The sequence below is a fragment of the Athene noctua genome, chromosome 6, assembly GCF_965140245.1.
Source record: "Athene noctua chromosome 6, bAthNoc1.hap1.1, whole genome shotgun sequence".
Taxonomy (NCBI): domain Eukaryota; kingdom Metazoa; phylum Chordata; class Aves; order Strigiformes; family Strigidae; genus Athene; species Athene noctua.
The window spans coordinates 12173864-12192466 of NC_134042.1; the positions used below are offsets into that span (position 1 = coordinate 12173864).

Below are 18603 nucleotides of genomic sequence, written 5' to 3' on the forward strand. Positions count from 1 at the left end.
TGAATACATAATAAATAAAAAAATGTGAGAATTTAAAAAAAAATCATCCTAGCTATTATGAATTTTAACAAAAATATCAAATTCCAAATAAACTACTTTGCAAAGAACTGAGAACTGATTGATAAAGGTAACTTCACAAGACATGATATCATTTGAATGTCATCAAACATTTGTCATTTTAAGGCACTCTGACTTAAGAACTAGATGCAACAAATGTCACCTAGAAAAACTTTAAACACGTTAAGGATGGATAACTAACAGATCACAAAAAGCAGCAGTCAATGGAAGGTAACCCCAAAGGAAAATAGTCCTAGAGAGATTGCAAACAGCTCAGTTATAAGACTATTGCAATGTTCTTGAAATACTGGAGAAGCTGAAGGAAGAGCTGAAGAATAATCCTGAGTGTAGGAGGAGCTCCCTCAGATAGGGAAAGGCAGGTTTCATATCAGCCAGCAGGACACAATGCAGATATACTCCAAGGCTGACTTGGGATGCAGCACACCTATGTCAGTACAGCAATTAGTCATGGTTATAAGATGGGCTAATTAGCCCCGATGAAAAGCAGGGTTAATCAGGCTCAGGCTGTGTCATACACCTATCTGGCTTTTTTTTCCCATCCTGTTATTGAGTAAGTTTCCCCTGTAAAACAGGCTGAAACATCTTCGTTCCTGCTCTGTTTCATTTCCAGCAAAAAAGTCTTAGCAACCATGGGAGTAAATCCAAAGATATCTCTGGAAAAGACCCAGAGGAAGCCCATGAGCTGATATTCTAGTATTTTGGAGCTGAACCACAATTACAGCTGTCTCACCTGTGAAGGGCTAATAATCTACATTTAAACATGCAATGCTTACCTGAAACCAGGGTTACACCATGCCCTTTCAAGTGTTTCAGGTGCATGAACACAACGAACATGCTCATCGGTGGAAACCATGGCTCACTCCCCCTCTTCCACCATCCAAATTACTCTAAGATGTGCCACCAGCTATTTCTTTTCCCATAGGAGAGGATCTTTCTCTCCCATCCATTTTCCAGAATTTTGTTCCATACAAACAGATTTGTCACTTCTGAGCATAATCGAGACTCTCCTGATCTCAACATCAGTTCTGCTCTGGTGACTCAGTCTGAAGTTCACTGCAACAGTAGGAGCCTTTTATTATCAAAAGAAAGATAATCCCAAGCATTTGTTGAGCTGCTGTGACCAGTCTCTCTGTGTATTTCAGCTCCACAGTGCAGGACTGCTGTTGTGAAAGACCGAGCTTATGACCTGTCTGTGGCAGAGCTGAGAGAAGAGAGACTTTGGCAGTTCCCTTCCCCTAGTAGACCTCTAGGATTTTTGATGAAGAGAAACCACTCTCTCAGAACAATCCCTGCACAAGACCATTTGCAAGTAAGTGTTTAACAGTTGTAAAAAATACATCTGGAAGGGATGTCAAAAGGCCCTTTTGCATTGCAAACAGCTAGCAGCCACTTCCCATCTTATGACACACTGGAAGAAATTGCAATGCCATATTTCAGGGACAGTCAAGGCAGTGGAGATGAGTGAGACGGGATAGTCAGCAGCAACTCCAAGAGAAAATGAAAGTTGGGTAACATGACTACTACTTAGGCTGAATATAAGTGGCTCTGTGAATAGCAGCTCAGAGGACTTGTTTGATTGTCTGAAACAAAGACGACCTAATTCAAGAGTATTTTTATTGATGGTGAAAACTGTACAGATTTTTACAACACCAATAGTAACAACTTATTTTCAAAGATTAGTGAAGAAAACCAATTAAATAAAACTCTTCATAGTGGACAGACAATCAAATCAGAGATGACAACCTTCAATAATTAAGATAAGCAAGACTAACACAATGGAATTTATCTGGTAAATAGTTAATCCAGTTCAAGGGTCTGCTGTTCTTCCAGACAGAAAAAAATTCCATATAAATACTGCTTTGATTCACATTTTAATGTACTACATATTCCATTATCTTACACAACACTGTATTAATTTATACATTTTTTATATATATATAAATTGGTAAAGTAATAAGGTAACAAAACTAAACACGAATTTGCTGCTTTGAAGTTTGTTTTGAATTAAACCACTGGTAAATTCCAATCTGTTCATCTGAACAGCCGTGTAAATAGGATGAATTGGAGTCCAGCACGTTCTCAGAATGATGCAATTTCTACCGCAGGTATCACTGGCAATCATCAAACATCTTGATATTCACCAGATAATAGACAACCCAAGAAACGGAATGTCAAAGCTAGTGGGCAGTGGCTAATAATTCCGCTGCTTCCTCCGTGCCACTGCCAGGCGCAAGGCCTCAATAATAAACTTCTCGTTATTCAGGATGTTGTAATCAGTCAGTTTCACCAGTTTGTCAAAATTCTCTTCACTGAAACACACCTCCCTTGTCGTAAATGGGGAGAGGATGCTGGAGACATCAACTTTGCCTTCAGCCATCTCTTCAGGGCTCCTTTCCACACCTGGGAGACAAACCACAAGGACATGCACCAATAAGGTTTTATTGTAATATGTGTCTCATATCAGTCATTTAAGTAATTATAGGTAGAAAAAGGATATTTGGAGGGAAAGATATGATTTTCCAGAGGGACACAGAACTACTCTAGTAGCACTGTATCCTTCAGCCTCTGGTTCAAACCTCTGTCCAAAAATAATGTAAACACAAAGACCTCAGAATGAGAATAATATTAGCAGCAGCAGCTCTTGTGGACCACTCCTTGGACAACATAAAGTCTTTGTTACCCAAACTAGAAAAGAGCAAGCAAAAGGAAAAGAAGATACTCTTGTATTGGATGAAATAACAACCCTCTCATCGAAAGTTCAGGAGAAACGATGGCACTCAGACAGAGGACATAGTTCATATTAAAAATAAAGTTCTCTGTTGAATGAGTCCTCAATCTGGGAGATTACTTTTAAATATGTGAACAAAACCCAGATGAATGGGCTAACATCAAAACCTCCAGAAGGTTTTGTCTTCACCTTTGTTTGTAAGCAGCAGTGCATAACAAGTCCAAGTCTGTAGAGCAAAACAACTTGTGCTGAGGATCTATCACTGATGCTGTACGTATTTGGGGAGCTTTACCTTCATACTATCTCTTGTAAGTCCTGTGGAGTAAATGGCTATTTTCATCTCAAATGTATTAGGAAAGTTTCAAGAGTTCTGATGGTTCAGACGTACTGACACAGACCAGTTATTTTTGTCAGTGATAAGACTGATAATGCCGGCATTGTAAAGAAGGTCAGAGAGGATGGTGAGATGTTAGATATGGAGAGCACACACCAAGCAACTGAATTTTTATTAGATTGCTAGCTGCAGATGACTCACCAGGAGCTTTATATTTCTTGAAGGTGTCATTTACTAGGGGGAAAAAAAGCACTGTTGGAGCTTGTGGGCTGTCAGCATCTTCAAACACGTAGCACTCCTTCAAGTTTTCCCTGTCTTCCTCACTTATCTCAATTTTGGGAAATGGAATTCCTTGCCCTGAGATGTACTTTGCAATCTGATCCAGAGGCTGGATGTATGAATAAAATAAACAAAATTAATACAAAGAATCAAAACTCAAAAAAGATCCAGAGATCTGGATTTTCTAAACTCCAGCAGCTAACATGAATATTCTAAGGCTTGAATTTTCCTCTGGGAAGGTGTTAAGTTTCAGGTGGAAACAGCCATAACCACACCAGTAATTGCAACTTATCTTATTTTCTGCACTGCTTTAGGCAAAACAAGAAAAGAGTCACTTTCTTTGAGCTTGCAAATGAAGCCAAAAACCACAGGACTGATTTTATAAGTCCAATGAAACAGGTTCAGAAGGGTAAGACAAAGAAACTGCAAGAATGGAGAAGGAACACATCAGTCCAGATTATTCTGCATCAATGTCTTGACCTTGTCATTATTACCACTTTTCCAATCTTTCTCTCCTCTGAATAGTTTCTGATTGTTTGGTAATGACTCCCTATTAAGAAATACATTTATCAACATACGTTATGACCTCATAAAAAAAACTTTAACAGCTATATTTGCTATAAGCCTATGTTTATTTTTATATTATTCTCATTATATATGCAACACTAATTATATTATTGTTCATTATTAATTAAGTCCAGCATCAGCCAGTACATTTCGCTAAGCCTGATATGAGATAAACAGAGACACATAGGCTTTCCCATTTAATCTGTTAAAATATTATGAGGACTTTCCCTTGCCTCTGTAATTTGCTCAGTTCAAGGATAATAAAAGTCTGTATTAGAACTCCAGAACACTCATCAGTCAGATCTTCAAAAAATCTTGGATCCACTGCTGTGAAGACCCTGATGATTTTAAAATGCCTATATCCATCATTGTCTTCTAATATCCTTCTTAGTTACTGAGAAATAAATCACCTAATAATCTAAATAATAAATCAGATAATAATCATCTAATTCCCATTCCAGTACTGGAAAATTAGTTGGTTTAACTGATGAATGCTAGAGAGGAAGAGACCATGAAGGAAAAAATATCATGGCTTTTCTTACCAGTGTCTGGGACCCTCCACTGTAATTTAAATGCAGGATGACATCCACCTCCCTCTTTGATCTCAGAAGTGGTGGGTAGCTGGTATTGATGAAAAAACCAGTATCAACCAGGGAGAGCTCGTCATCTGCTGTTTCCATCAGTTTATTTGGGAAGGAGTCTATTACTGTGTCTGAAACACAAACATTTCTCATTACAACAAATAAAAACCAGGACTGACTGCTGCTCTGCAGAAAGTTAAAGAGGGAAGAATGGAGAATTTTACCCCCCTCCCATTTTCCCTGCCTGCCTTTGACTCGCTAGCAGCACTGATCTAGAGAGGTGACAGCTTTATCCTTTCTTTCTGGGCACCTCAAGCAGCTCTGGCCCCACAGGGGAGATCCCTTCTGTTTCCTCAGGCTGAGCTCACCTTGTCCACTGGGACACAATCGCCAGACAACCAAATTCAATTTCACCCCTCAAACCCCTCAGGAAAATGAAATGCTATTCAAATCTGGGTTCTACGTCTTCCATTTGCAGTAGGGAGGAGTGGAATTTCAGAAGTCAGTTTTGTTTCTTCCTCCTCGTTGGAAATCACAAAGGAATTCCCAAACCTAAACCTCCTCAAAATGTTACTGAAAAAAAGACGGTGTTACTGTGCCTTTCCAAGTAGAAAATCCTTCACTCTCCAGGTACTTGCTGTGCATCTGGAAGCCTCTAATAAAATTAGGATACTGTGCAATGGTTGGGCGTCCTGTTAAGACGTCTCGCAGAGCAGAGGAGAGGACGCTCGAGGGAGTGCATAGACATGTGTCTACCTCATAGGGATTCATGGACAAAAAAGGGTCTTCCTCTGCAAGAAGCAAAATTCAGAGTTTAGGACATTTTTCTGAAATGATCAATATTTTAAAAATGGAGTAATTGATAACCACAGTTGCCATCATCCCCCCACCCCATAGATAAATCAAACGTCATTGTAAGCCCTTAAAGTCTATGCTACCAAATAAAACTCAGCAATAGATAGTGAAATAAATGGCAGCTACTTGCAAGCAGCAAGCTGCCAGGCAGCAAGCACCACCTCCCACTCCAGGCTTCCTCGAACGATGACCACCTCTATTGCAGCGTGTGGTGGAGGGGGGAGCCAAGTCCCAAAACATACAGGAGGAAAACACTGGCATTTGAACAGGACACCTTCAGAATGCTTGTGAATATCACCCAGCTGCAAACATGAGCTAAGTTAAGAGGCCAGTCACTCCAGGTTCCCTGTCTAATGAACAGCAAAATAGAGCTTTCTCCATGGGCAGGCAGCTTAGAGGAGAAAACAGCCCTCTGAAAGAGCCATTTTCTCTGCTGATGGTATTAGTGGCCAAGGAGGACTGTATCCCAACAATCTTGATGTGTTCTTATACAACATGATTTTTACATGCCTGCTGGAGACTGGTTTTATGTCTGTATGTCCTTTAGAAAAAGGTACAGCCTTGTCAAAGCAGCACAATTTAGTTGTTCTAAATCAGGCAGAAAAATTTCTTAGCTGACACCTCTGCTTTGCTTTCCTCATCTCTCTCTCTGACTTTGATAGTATCTCTTTAGGTATTTGACCCCTGCACAGAATATAAGCAATAGAAATTGGTGGTGAAAAAAAAAAAAAAAAACCCCGAAACAAAACCACAACACAAAAACATCTCACCAATATCTTTTACTCTGTCTCTGGTCCACCTGCACCAAAAGTCCTCTGAATCAGTAGCTAAATTCCAGACATACATCACATCTATGGAAAATATACTACTCCACATGCCTGTAATTGAAAGAGAGAATAGAAACTGATTGATGGAGTAGTCTTGGAAGAATTTTAATTGATACATACCTTCAGTCCTTCCCTTTGGATGCTTCCTTTATGTCTGGGTGGATATCTTTGTGGGCATACTTCCTAAGTATATCCTTGCTAAATTCACACCTGCTGAACCTGTTTGCTGGTGTCTTCCCAATGCTGTCCACCACAGACCACGTGCTCACTCACACCAGCTGCCTCCCGTGTAGGCCACTTTTCCCTCTAGGCAGTAGTCACCTTGCATATAGCAGATCCGAGTCTCTGAGAGCCTCTTCACCATCCTTCCCATAAAGAATTCACTTCCAAAATGTTCTGCACGAACAGATGCTCCATATTTCAGGAGACCGACTTCATAAGGAGTGAACTCCAGCCACTCTACAGCAACGGCAGCCAGATCATGAAAAGACAATAGTATGTTATCTATTGCTAAACAGAAGAGTACTAGAGAACAAATTATGAGAAAGACACTGGCTAGTTCATAATATGCCATTCACCAGCTATAGCTGTATCTGTATTGCCTACAGTACTAATGCCCTAAGGTCCTTTCACATCAAGGGAGGGCAGTCCCAGGCGGTGATCCAGCAATCTCCAGCAGAAAAACCTCTGGTTTGAATGAAACCATAAGCATTCCCCACAGTTAATCTTACCCAAAAGTATGTATTACTCATGTATAGCTTGTTCCTTTTAGGGCACCAGTGACAGGGAGTTCAGCTGCTCATATTAAACAAATACTGTGGAAATAAATACTAGAGGAAATAGTGATTTTCCTGCCACTAGACCAAAAATTCATAGTTTTCCCTTTAATCGTCCGAAATAAGACCACATGGAACCATCACACAAGTTAGTTTTGTTAAAAGGTTTTTGTGACCAGGATAAATTGTGAATTTGGCATCTTCTGTGGTATAACTATATTTTTTTGCTTCTGACAATGTAGAGAACCCAAATTCTAAACACTAAAAATGTTTGGATTTTTTATTTTTAAGAGTTAGTCACTGTTATCTGAAATTTTTAAAGGTGGTGGTTTTTTTCTGCTATTAGAATGAAAGGACTATTGTATTATTAAAGCTGATTACATGCGTTTAGTCTTATTTCAGATTACTTAAATTATAAAGTTGTTAGGAAATCTAAATCGTAACCCATTACCTCTGAATGCCTGAGCACTATAGCTGGACTTGAGGTTGATGGCCACATAGATGGGCAGCGGGTTCTGACCATTATCCACTGCCTGCCGTTGGTCCGAGAGTCTATGCTCGTCTTTCTGGTTTTGATTTAAAATGGTTAATGGAATGAGATGAAAAAAAAAACCTTGCACTTGAAATAATATAATGTGAGTTATCGGTTTTATCCAGATTCTCTTTCCTGTTCTCAGCTCACTGAATTGTTCAGAAATACCTACCATGAGATATTCCAAACTTGGCAAGTATCCCATAAGAAGCAGCTACAACCTATAGGGGTTCTCAGATTTTGAGATATGCAGAGAGATTAACTGTAGATTCAGCAAAGGAAAAAAAACATTTGCAGGAAGAAATATGTGGCTAAGGTACTTTCCTTGGCTGGATGTCAGTGAAGAGTTGATCGTATTTTAATACAGTTTACAAGTATATTCATATGCAAGAATATATTCTATTGCACATGACAATTTAAAACTTCCTTGTATAAACATGAGCCAGAAGGAAACCACTTAAGTTATACTATTTTTAAAGTACCAAAATACCTATCACTCTTTCTTGAAACTTGGTAACATATTTAGAGAATGGTCTTTCCCACAATTTGAATCATGTTCCTATGCATTCTATAACTAAGTCACTTTATAAATGTATGTCTTCATTTATGCTAGTGAAATTAAATATTTCAAATTTTTAAGTCTTCTAATCAGACTATTAGCAAAGTGTTTAGTTTACATTTCAAAATAATTTTTGTCAGATTTTTTTTTTTTTCTTTAAGAACAACAAACACCTTTGACTGCAATGCTGTGGCTCCTGCAGTTCAAGGTCAGCCTCACTTCAAAGCAAGAGTAGTGTTTTAATAATGGATGTGAATATACAGAATTTAATCAACCACTAAGCTAATTATTTGCATTAGTAGTCCTGAATGGCATCTCAGGATTTATTTTCTTCTCCTTTACAGCTATAGAAGTTCATCAAGTTTCTGGAAGAAAAGGAGTAGTACCTTATCATGTAACATGGATTCAATGACAAGCCCCCAAAGGTCTATGAAAGAAGTGTTATGTCCTTCTTTAGTCCTCTCCATCAGGTCATTGTAATAGTACTTCAGACAATCCAAAGAAAAACAGCAGATCTTGGATTTGGTTACTTGCTTGCGAGCTTCCTTGATTGCATCCTCCAGGTATTTTTGAGACCAATTAGCATCTTCATATAAGTTTGCCATTGTCCTGAAGAAACATTAGAAGAAAATAATGAAAGAGGAATAATACTGTGGTTTGGCTTCAGAGAACTTTTGTGCAAACTGTTTGCCTGTTTCTTAACTCTTACAGTGTTTTAAACTAAAAATTAAACACACCTAAAACACTCTCATTTCAGGAGCAGACAAAACGTCCAAGCTTTCCTGGTTTTGATGATAAAAGTTTATGTGGGCTCAAAAATGATATGAGAAATTCAAGGGAGGAAAAAAAAGAAACAACTATTCAAGGCTATTAAATACAAAGACCCCACACGTCCTCAGAAAATCCATTTCTTAGAAGGTGGAGAGTGTTCTAGGGAGCAGTCACTACTCTTTCCTCAATCTGCTATCAGCTCCTGCTAGCGAGAGAACTGGGCAGTTCTTGTGTCTTGAGCATGTCCTGGTACAGCCATTCTTACTAAAATTGTAACAGGTACACTCAGATCTCCACATACATACACAGAAGTTAAAAGAATTTTGGCGAATACTTAGGACAAACCTGCCGTTAAGGTTTGGGCTTATATAAAGGACTGACACACAGTTCAGTGCAAATTAACTCTCCACTTCCAACCTGAGGCAGAGGAGTGGAGCTACCTAGAACCCACTTAATTAAATACTTAAGTTATTTTAAGTATGACTTCATCTGCTGTTTGCCCACTGAGAGAAGAGAGCACTTTATAATGAGCAACCATAGCTGCAGTCTCTCTGAGGTCAGTAACTTGGCGTCATGTGTTGGACCGTCTGTGACAGAATTAATTCCACTAGCCCCAAATACATCTTTTACCAGAGGGAGATGCACTCTAAATCCAAAATGGAAGTGAGAATAACCAGCAAATGGCAGGCATAAATTCTTCTTCCCATCTTTCTTCAATTTCCAGTCTAAAGACAAATTCGTTGCATTCAGTCTAAGGTATAATTGATAAAATATGAAAAGGTAATAGAGCATTTACATCAAAATATCAGGCATAGACCATGTCAGTGTGGTGACAAAAGCAGCTGTTGAATGTGATGACTGATTTCTTATTCAATATGTTTTGTTTCTTTGCTCTAAGTGAACACAGAGGAGATTGTGGGGAAAATGGAAATGCTTTTGCTTTACTACATGCCATATAAGCTGATGGGGCTGTACAAATAGTCAACAGTGTTGAGCAGAATGTACAAACATAAACCTTGTTTGGGTCATTCTCACCATGTGGTACCCGATAAACCACCGATGTAGGAAATGCAGTCTAACAGATTGAGTTTCTGGAGACCCAGCAGGCTGCCGTACATCGCTGTCAGCGACCTTGTCCCTCCCCCAGTTGTCGTGATGGCCACCACCGGTACCTGTTCAACACAGCAAGGCAGAAGGAGTGATAACTGTGTGCGTATGAGAGACAGGCAATCCTTCTTACTGCCAAACTCAGATAACAGGTTACAGTCATTGATACAAGAAGTGATGTTACTTCATGCAAAAAACGATGCGATTGTTGCAAAAGGCTTCTGTTGCCACCACCTGCCTGATGGGAGAGGGAAGGCTTATGTCTTACCCACTCAGATCAGGTGGGTGGGAGGCTGTTTACTTAATATGCAATTGGAAATCAACCTCATCACCCTGGAATTCGTCTCAAAGTGTATTATTAGAAGCTGCCAAAAAAAATACAGGATTTACCATGCCAGAGCAGATTAGGGATCTGTGATTCTGCCTCCAACAATGAACAGTGTCTCAGAAGAATGCACAGCACCCTGTAATCGGCTATACCCCACAACAGCCAAAGCATTTCTGGCCTCAGGCCACTAATTACTTTATGTCCTGAAGCACAATCATCAATAGGCCTTCCCCCACTCCAAGGTCCAAGTGTAATTGAAGAGACAGACTATTCTCTTAATCTTTTCCTGATCTAGCACACCCTTCGCTTCCGTTAGCATCTTGAGTTGTGTGATGCTTACATCCCCTATGGAAAATGTCTATTTATACCTTTCAGCTATTAGCTTCTAATTTTATCAGGTGATCTGCTGTTCTAAAGTCAAATAATATCACTTGAAGAAAATATTTCTCCCATTTTATGAAATTAAAAGTCACCCACATAGATATTCTATCTACACAAAACTCAATAAGAATTTAAAATCTAGGAAATGTTATAAAATAATAATGAAAAATCTGATCATCTTAACTAAATTAGAATAATTTCCAAAAGTTATATTTTGCTTTTTACATTTTGTAACCTTTTTCATTATGAATTTAAATTCTAATTATTTTTTCTTTTCCGTTCAAATATATCAGTTAAGAAGGTAGAGGGAATTTTTTCCACAATTTTAAATATATGAATAGGAGAGCCAAAATACATGAACAGGGGAGCCACAGTAATTAGACCTTTTCAAAAAACAGCTTTGGTCTTACCACCTCGACTGCTTTTCTGTGTGTCAGGAAACTCTTAGACAGCTATGTAAAAATATTCTTTCTGGCTTTCTTGAATACTTTATTGCCTGTATTATTCTCTGCTCTGTAATTTTTTTTTTTTTTTTTAAAATCTGTACCCTATCCACAGCATCATTTCTTTTAATTGTCAGCTAAGGAGAATTTTTGCTGTTAGTATGTTTGTACTTTTCTGATTTTCAACAACCCAGCTAGGCATAAGCAGTTACAAAACTTATGACTGTATTATGGAGGTAGAAGCAGGGGCTACAGTGACCAAGCTAGACTTTTCATCAGCTATTTCATCTATACAACTCAAAGATGCTGTAAGATTCACTCTTCCAGCTTGATGGTTTTATTCTAGTAGTCAGTTTTCCCAAAAATACACTTTTTCTGCTACAGAAACCACCCAAAGTATTTTTATTCAGATGTCTGTGTGAAAATTTTTGCTTCCTCCCCTCAAAATCCTTTACAAATGCCATGATTACCACCTTGTCTCTGTTACTGAGCTAAGACACACTATTTCCCAGGCAGCATCCCCCCAGCTGTTCCATGTCTGACCACTATAAATTTTCCTCTCGAGACCCATGAGCAATATCAAGAATAAACAGGAATTGGCTGAAATGAGGAGCTGTTGAGAAGTTTTGGAAGCTGTAAAGGCATTGTCATAGAATCATAGAATGGTTTGGGTTGAACGGGACCTTAAAGTTCATCCATTCCCACCCCACCTGCCATGGGCAGGGACACCTTCCACTAGCCCAGGTTGCCCAAAGCCCCGTCCAACCTGGCCTTGAACACTGCCAGGGAGGGGGCAGCCACAGCTGCTCTGGGCAACCTCTGCCAGTGTCCCACCACCCTCACAGGGAAGAATTTCTTCATTATTATCTGTCTCCCCTGCTCTGCTGCATGAACCAGCTACTGCTTCTCTTGCTCATCTCCCACCCTAGGTGGCCAAGCCTGCCCCAGAACAGCAGGATTAACTGATCTGGTTTTTTATTTGTATTTCAATTTGTGAGCCAGGCCTCAATTCTCAGAGAGGAGTTGCTACCAGGGACTGTATTGGCTTGCCTCATGCTCTTTCAGATCTTCCTCCAAATGAAGAATCTTTTTCAGAGCAGCAGCAACATATTTCTTCCTTTTCTGCAGGAAGTCCTGCTCTTCCATGCACAGACTAAACCCCAAGCGCACATCCAGGTCTCCTGAGCTGCAACAAACAACAGGACAAATCAACACACATGTCATTTATAGCTGATTTCAAGACCTCTAGGGCAGGTAATCAGTAAAGTCCACAAATTATCTGTAAAACAAGCTATTTCCAAGTCTGCACATTGATCAAGGAACAGAAAAAAAAAAAAGAAAAAAAAAAGGAGCATTTCTATTTCCAGCAAGGACTAGCAGTGAGGATGAAGAGAAGTTCCCAAAGTGCTGTAGATTTCTTGTGAACACAGGCACAAAGACAAGACACACAAGTCAGGGAAAGATCACCTAAAGAGGTCATTTCAGGAATAAGTTTTTCTGTATCCATTCCTTTTTGTCACTGTGACATCCTGGAAAACTCAAGTGATGCCACCATCACATGTTCTCAGGTTTTGACAGTTCACTAACAGTATTTAAAGTGTAAGTCCTAATGAGCTGTGTGATGGAGCTTGAACCACAGAGTGAACATCAGTCCCTGCTCAGCCTTTGTCCTGTGAAATCCAGCCTTTTATCTGTGTGTGCGCTGAACAGATTTCTATATAAGCATTTGCAAGCTTCATCCTGCAAATATATAAGAATATCCATCATTTTTTCCACATGGGCAGCCACACTGAATTTTTTTCTTTGAGAAAGGTGAAATGCAATCCAAAAAATTTGCAGAAAGAAAGGTACAAAACCAACCAAATGATAGCTAACATTTTGTGCCTCCAACAACGCAAATGTATTTGTTACTGAGAAGAGCACTCAATATTGACAATCTTCTGGGTCACATCACCCTCTGGTGGCTGCAAACCTTATCCTGAACATTAACTAATATTTCACAAACATGAATGTTTCAAGAGTTAATATTAGTAACCTCTGTTCTCCAGCAAATTTAGTATATCACAATATAATTGTGAAAACAGAACAAGGTCAACTGATTGAACTTATAAAAACAAACAACTTCTAAGCAGTAGATTAAAATTTCCTTTGCTCTCTCTGTAAATCTGTATCTGTTAGATTTACATTTCAATATACTTTGTTAAGGGCTGAGATTGTGCAGGTAGCTCTTTTTCCTATGCTCTGCATTTCATGTGCAGAAACCGCTCCCATGGTCTGAAAATCCACCTGGCTTCCCTTCTGTGTATCACCCAATAGTAAGGATGCTGTGAACCACATGAAGTTTTCAGCTGTACCATAAAAGCTCATTGTCGTCAATTTTACATATCAGTGGTGCAATTCTGCGCCTATGAACAGGTTGGCAGAGGTGCAGCTGGTTTGGTCTCAGCTGCCATTCTGCTCAGTGAAGCTGAAGAAGGGGCAGAAGCCAGGCTGCCTTGTGCTTGTTTGGGTGGCTTTGTGAAGTTAAAGAGGAATAGAGTTTATTTCAGTCATATGCAGATCTGACTGTTGGCATAAATGGGCAATAAAATGAGTATGTGAGTAGTGTAGTTTTACTCATGTTTAAGAACAGTGGTTATAAAATAGGCTAATTTACTCTGAAGAAACATACCAAGGCTTATAAACCCATATTGAAGTGCATGATCCTGTAACTGCAGCAGATTTACACTTACCTCAGGCACCACGTGAGTACAGGACAAAGCACTCACGTGGCAGGTGTTCATCTCTCCACCTGTCATAGAAAAAAACCTAGATAACTAGTTTACAGTAATCCTGGATGATAGGACAAGAAGAGGCTATCTTACCATTTTCTTGCTGTCAAGTACAAGTGAAAGGAATGATCCTAGAAATCCAAAAAATAAAGCTAATTACCAGCAAATTTTAAAACATTTCTTCACTTCAAGCACAAGCAACACTTAGTAAGAGACAAGGTTCTCAAATAATAATTCATATAGATAAGGACATTATTTTGGTACAATTAACCAAAGTCTCACTCGCTGCTCTGGAATCAAATTCTCCCTCATCTAACAGGCCTGTCTGTTTAGGGCAGTTAGTGTGCCAGGAGCTTGCATGTTACACAACCTCATAGTGTGCACACTTAGAAGGAGCAAGAAGAATGAGACATTACCTTATTCAAAAAAAACCCAATTTATATCCAAATGCAGTCTTAGTGTTCCTGTTTAGACAAGAGCTGGCTTAAGCTCATATTCTAGACTATTTTTTTTAATTACTAGCCTTTCTAGAATTACCCCAATACCAAAAAAGAAATTTTTGAATGCCTGTGCATATGACAGTCATTTTTGTACATTGAAACCACTTAATTCTAGTTTTGGGATGCAGGTTTACAATGACTTTTGTATTACTGTAATTATTAACACCTGCTTCCTTAAAAGTGAATATGAGGGTTATTTTTTTTTAACAGTTCCAATAAAGAGCTGTACAATTATACACAGAGATTTTGTTCACTTGGTAACTTTATTTCTAGCAGGACAATATTAAGCACACTTTTAAAATATTTATTTCCAAAGGTTCACAGCACTCACCTCTTCTACTATTATTTCCTTCTGCAAAGGGAGTGAATTCAGAGGGAAAGAAAGGACCCCAGATTTCTCCGTTTCATTTTTATCCGTCAGCTGAAACAATGTAAAAAGTAGTACGGATGTGCACGTGAAAGGTTTGTCATCTCTTCTCCTACTAAGAGTATTAGTCCGGTTCAATGGTTACGTTAATTTCTTTTTCTAATTTCATTGAGGTTAATGGTAACATAGAGAAGGGGAACACACCTCTTCTGGCAATATGACATCCAGTCTCGTCTGCTCATTTATGACACAGTGAAATACGATGATCCTAAGGCTGGGGTCCGAGTCCAGGGAAATCTTCTGGCTTCCTTCATGGGATCCTTTCACTGTAAATGTAAGCTCCTGGTCTAAATATAGAGCCAGGGGACAGAGAATTTTAACTATTCCAAGCAATCACAATTTAATAAATAAAATCCGCTTCTATTCTGCACACTTTTTGTCTGATTTTCCTTGCACCATGATGATTAAGTAGACTTTGGGTGACCAAAACAGATTGAAAACTGATATAAAACATCTTGGTGGATCTGTATAAATCATTAACATACAGAAATCACATATTTTTGAAATACTGCAGCATGCTATTTGGTGGGTGCTTTCCATGAATAAATAAAACCAAGATTTAGATTTAAAGGAGTGTCAGTTTAAAGATATTTTGGGTTATTCACATTGAATAAGAGTTATTCATTTGATGCCAGTCCATTCTGGTTCATCGTGTGCATTTTATTGTATGTTGTGTCCGCTACAATAGTCAAATGATTCAAACCCAAAAATCAAGCAGACTACTTTACACATCACCAAAACTGTCAACCCAAAGGCTGTGTTCCTTGTACAGAAAACCTTTACATTTACAGAAAGACTGTATGCTGTTCTCTTGCAAGATCAGGGCCAAGAGGCATATAATTCTAGATCACTAACCTTTCCTCCCCATGTTACATTTCAGTCTGAAACTTCCTATAATGCAACTCAACCATTGCTACCAATTTCTTCATAAAGGTCAATTTTCTGTTCATTAACTATCTCGAAACAGCCACAATTTTTTGAGGTTTGCCCCATGAGCAGCTTTACACAGGCTACTGTTTATTTGAGTGAACTTAAAGGACTAGTGAAGAGTCCTGCTATATTTATTAGAGCTACATTTTATAGTCGAAGTCCTGATTTGGTGGTGGTTTGCATTTTGTGCAGATGCCTTTGATACAGTTCTACATTTAAACTTAAGATCTTAAGTTTATTATTTTTTGCTCAAGCAACCAAAATAAAAAATCTCTTTCAGAACCCTAAATATGTAGAAACTTTGTACATACTCAAACCCAAATTAAGTACACAGGATTTCTACTTACTAATTATAAAATAATTTTAAAGGAAGCTCCAACTTAGTTAAAAATTTTCATGTTGAACAAGTAATAAACAAAGAGGACTAACAATTCTGAACAAATTTTTAATTCTAGTGTATATAGCTCTATTTTTGCATCAGTTTAAGATTTGCCTCAGAACTAAATACTTGACTAACTTGAATTTGGACAGATACAATCTTGCTGCAAGGCGGGGCATGGCTAAACTAAGTATTATGTGACACAGCTAGAGTAACATGCACAACAGATTATTAATTTTTCTACATCTGTTATAACAAGTGAATCACGCACAAAAACAATAGGTTAATGAAGCAATAATCTCACTTGTGGATTGCTGCTTCAGCTTCCCTGTATCCACTCTAACCTCCAAACAGGAAACCTCACGTGCCTGTAGAAGAGAGAATAAATGACGATTGAAAGAAGCGTAAATGTCATTGCAAGTGATTCATGCTGTTCTCAACCAACCCCTCTAGTTGATCAATGAGGAACACAATTGTTATCTATCGCTATGTCTTCAGATAACATGAGTGCAATAATGACATTTCTAAGTTTGAAAGTAAAGAGGAGCAACTCATGAGCTAATTGAACTTGGAGAGACAGTTAAGTAAAGATGAGATTCATTCAAAATAATAGATGTATTGAGATATGGGACTCTCCTTATGAGCATTTTTTCACTTTCTTCATTAACCCCTATAGTTCTGGGTGTAATGTGGGAATAACGGGTGGGAAACTCAAGTTTATAGAGAAAAGTAGGTGGCACATGCATGCTGACAGCAGCCTCACAGCACGCCTTTGCAGAAGGTGCCAACACAGAGTGATGGGAAAACAGTGATCCTTAGTGCCAACAGCACATCCTTTTTCTCAGTAGGACAGTGTGGCTGATAGTACCAACTTTGGGACACAGCTCAAATTTTCCAGAGTTAAAAATATGAACACTTGTTATGAAGGCACAGGAAAGATAGTAAGAAATATACATTACCACTAGTACTCCATTAGTAATAATGCCATCAGGATAGTCCAGACTGAAAAATAAAATGGAAAATATAATGTAATGGCTGGGACAACTCAAATATTTAAGCCTGTGAGTTAATATATTACTCATTTTCCCCCCCATCAACTTTGACATTTCTGGCTTTAACATTCGCACTCAAAAATACTTCAAAGCTTTTATCAAGCATAGTTCTAGGTGAGAAGCCAAGTTGCAAGTTTTTTCATCCACCCATGATAGAATATGAAGCTGAGCTTCTACTCCTGTGGGTTTTTTCATACTTGATTTAGCAAACCATGTAATGAATTTTGATATGTGACATACTGAGTTTGAGGAGAGCTGGAGGATGTTACATCTATCTTGATTGTTTTGATCCTTACACAGTTTGACCCAAGGTTTTATACTTGAAAACTAATACACTTGCATAGATTTCCACAATTTTCCAAAACTGCCATAACAGTAGAAGAAATTGTACTCACTTCTACAAAGTGATTTGCAAAATGCACAAGAGATTTTAATATATCACTGTATGTGTAGATGTGTTTCCACTTATCCATCAAGGGGCAGAAGTGCATTCATATAATGCAGACACCGAGTTTTATATTCTCAAATAATTTTCCCGCAGAAAAATCAGGCAATGTCTCATTAAGGATTTTTTTTTTTAATTAAATTGCAGATGTAAATTCATACAGTATCTCAGTAACCCAGATTAGTCCAAGGGGAATACACATGTACATAAAATTATAAGGACTGATGACCAACTCCTCAGCCTGCAGACAGCATGACCTGTTTATTCAGACTTTACATATGGATTGTACATTCTGCAGTCTCACATAGTTATACAGATACATATTTCACCTCAGCTGAAACTAGAAAATACACTTCCTTTAAAATCAGATGAATAACACTGTTATCCATTTTACAAAGTTTATCACAACTATTAGATTTCAGTATAAACATGCATGAAAATAGCTTTGTAAAATTTCCCATGACAAAGAATTCTCTCAAAATTTCAAAGCTCAAGCAGTTTAAAGTTTCATGCCCAAATCAGTATTTTCCTTTAAGAGGAAATTATGAACTGGCTAAATACAATGCAGAACACTCAGGAATAAATTTCCAGTTAAAAAAAACCAAAACAAAACAAAACAAAAATGTCAAAACCAACCCCCTCAAAAAACCCCACAATTACAAACTGGAATAAAGAATTTTTCTTACGAATTTTGTAAGATTTTTTTTTAAAGCATATTTTAAAAGAGTTCATAGAACATTGGTCAGGAATGGGAAAAAAATGTTTAGTATTTCTACCTGTGTGCAAGGAAGCAGGTTTAAGTACCACTTAAGTTTTGTTTCAGATACAAAGTTTTGCACTTAATTGCTATTTTGCAGTCAAATAGTTGTAACATTACATGACATATGGTGTCACTATCCTCAAATACTTCATTAAAAAAATAAGGAAAGCAGATAAAGAGCATGGTGGGTATT

At 38.2% G+C, this 18603-nt stretch overlaps 1 protein-coding gene across 1 annotated transcript in view; it reads right to left on the reverse strand.

Moving 5' to 3' along the window:
• Window positions 1-2269: 2269 nt before the first annotated feature.
• Window positions 2270-18603, reverse strand: part of LOC141961773 (cytosolic phospholipase A2 epsilon-like) — a 34449-nt gene continuing 18115 nt past the window's right edge. The window contains exons 7-21 of the mRNA XM_074909090.1: window positions 17113-17155; window positions 16458-16521; window positions 14989-15131; window positions 14749-14838; window positions 14011-14048; window positions 12197-12332; window positions 9923-10059; window positions 8503-8725; window positions 7477-7591; window positions 6571-6708; window positions 6193-6300; window positions 5167-5358; window positions 4529-4698; window positions 3342-3528; window positions 2270-2478 (exon numbers count right to left, since the gene is read on the reverse strand). Of these exons, the coding sequence (XP_074765191.1) occupies window positions 2270-2478; window positions 3342-3528; window positions 4529-4698; window positions 5167-5358; window positions 6193-6300; window positions 6571-6708; window positions 7477-7591; window positions 8503-8725; window positions 9923-10059; window positions 12197-12332; window positions 14011-14048; window positions 14749-14838; window positions 14989-15131; window positions 16458-16521; window positions 17113-17155 (1993 nt within the window). The remainder of the gene's footprint in view (window positions 2479-3341; window positions 3529-4528; window positions 4699-5166; window positions 5359-6192; window positions 6301-6570; window positions 6709-7476; window positions 7592-8502; window positions 8726-9922; window positions 10060-12196; window positions 12333-14010; window positions 14049-14748; window positions 14839-14988; window positions 15132-16457; window positions 16522-17112; window positions 17156-18603) is intronic.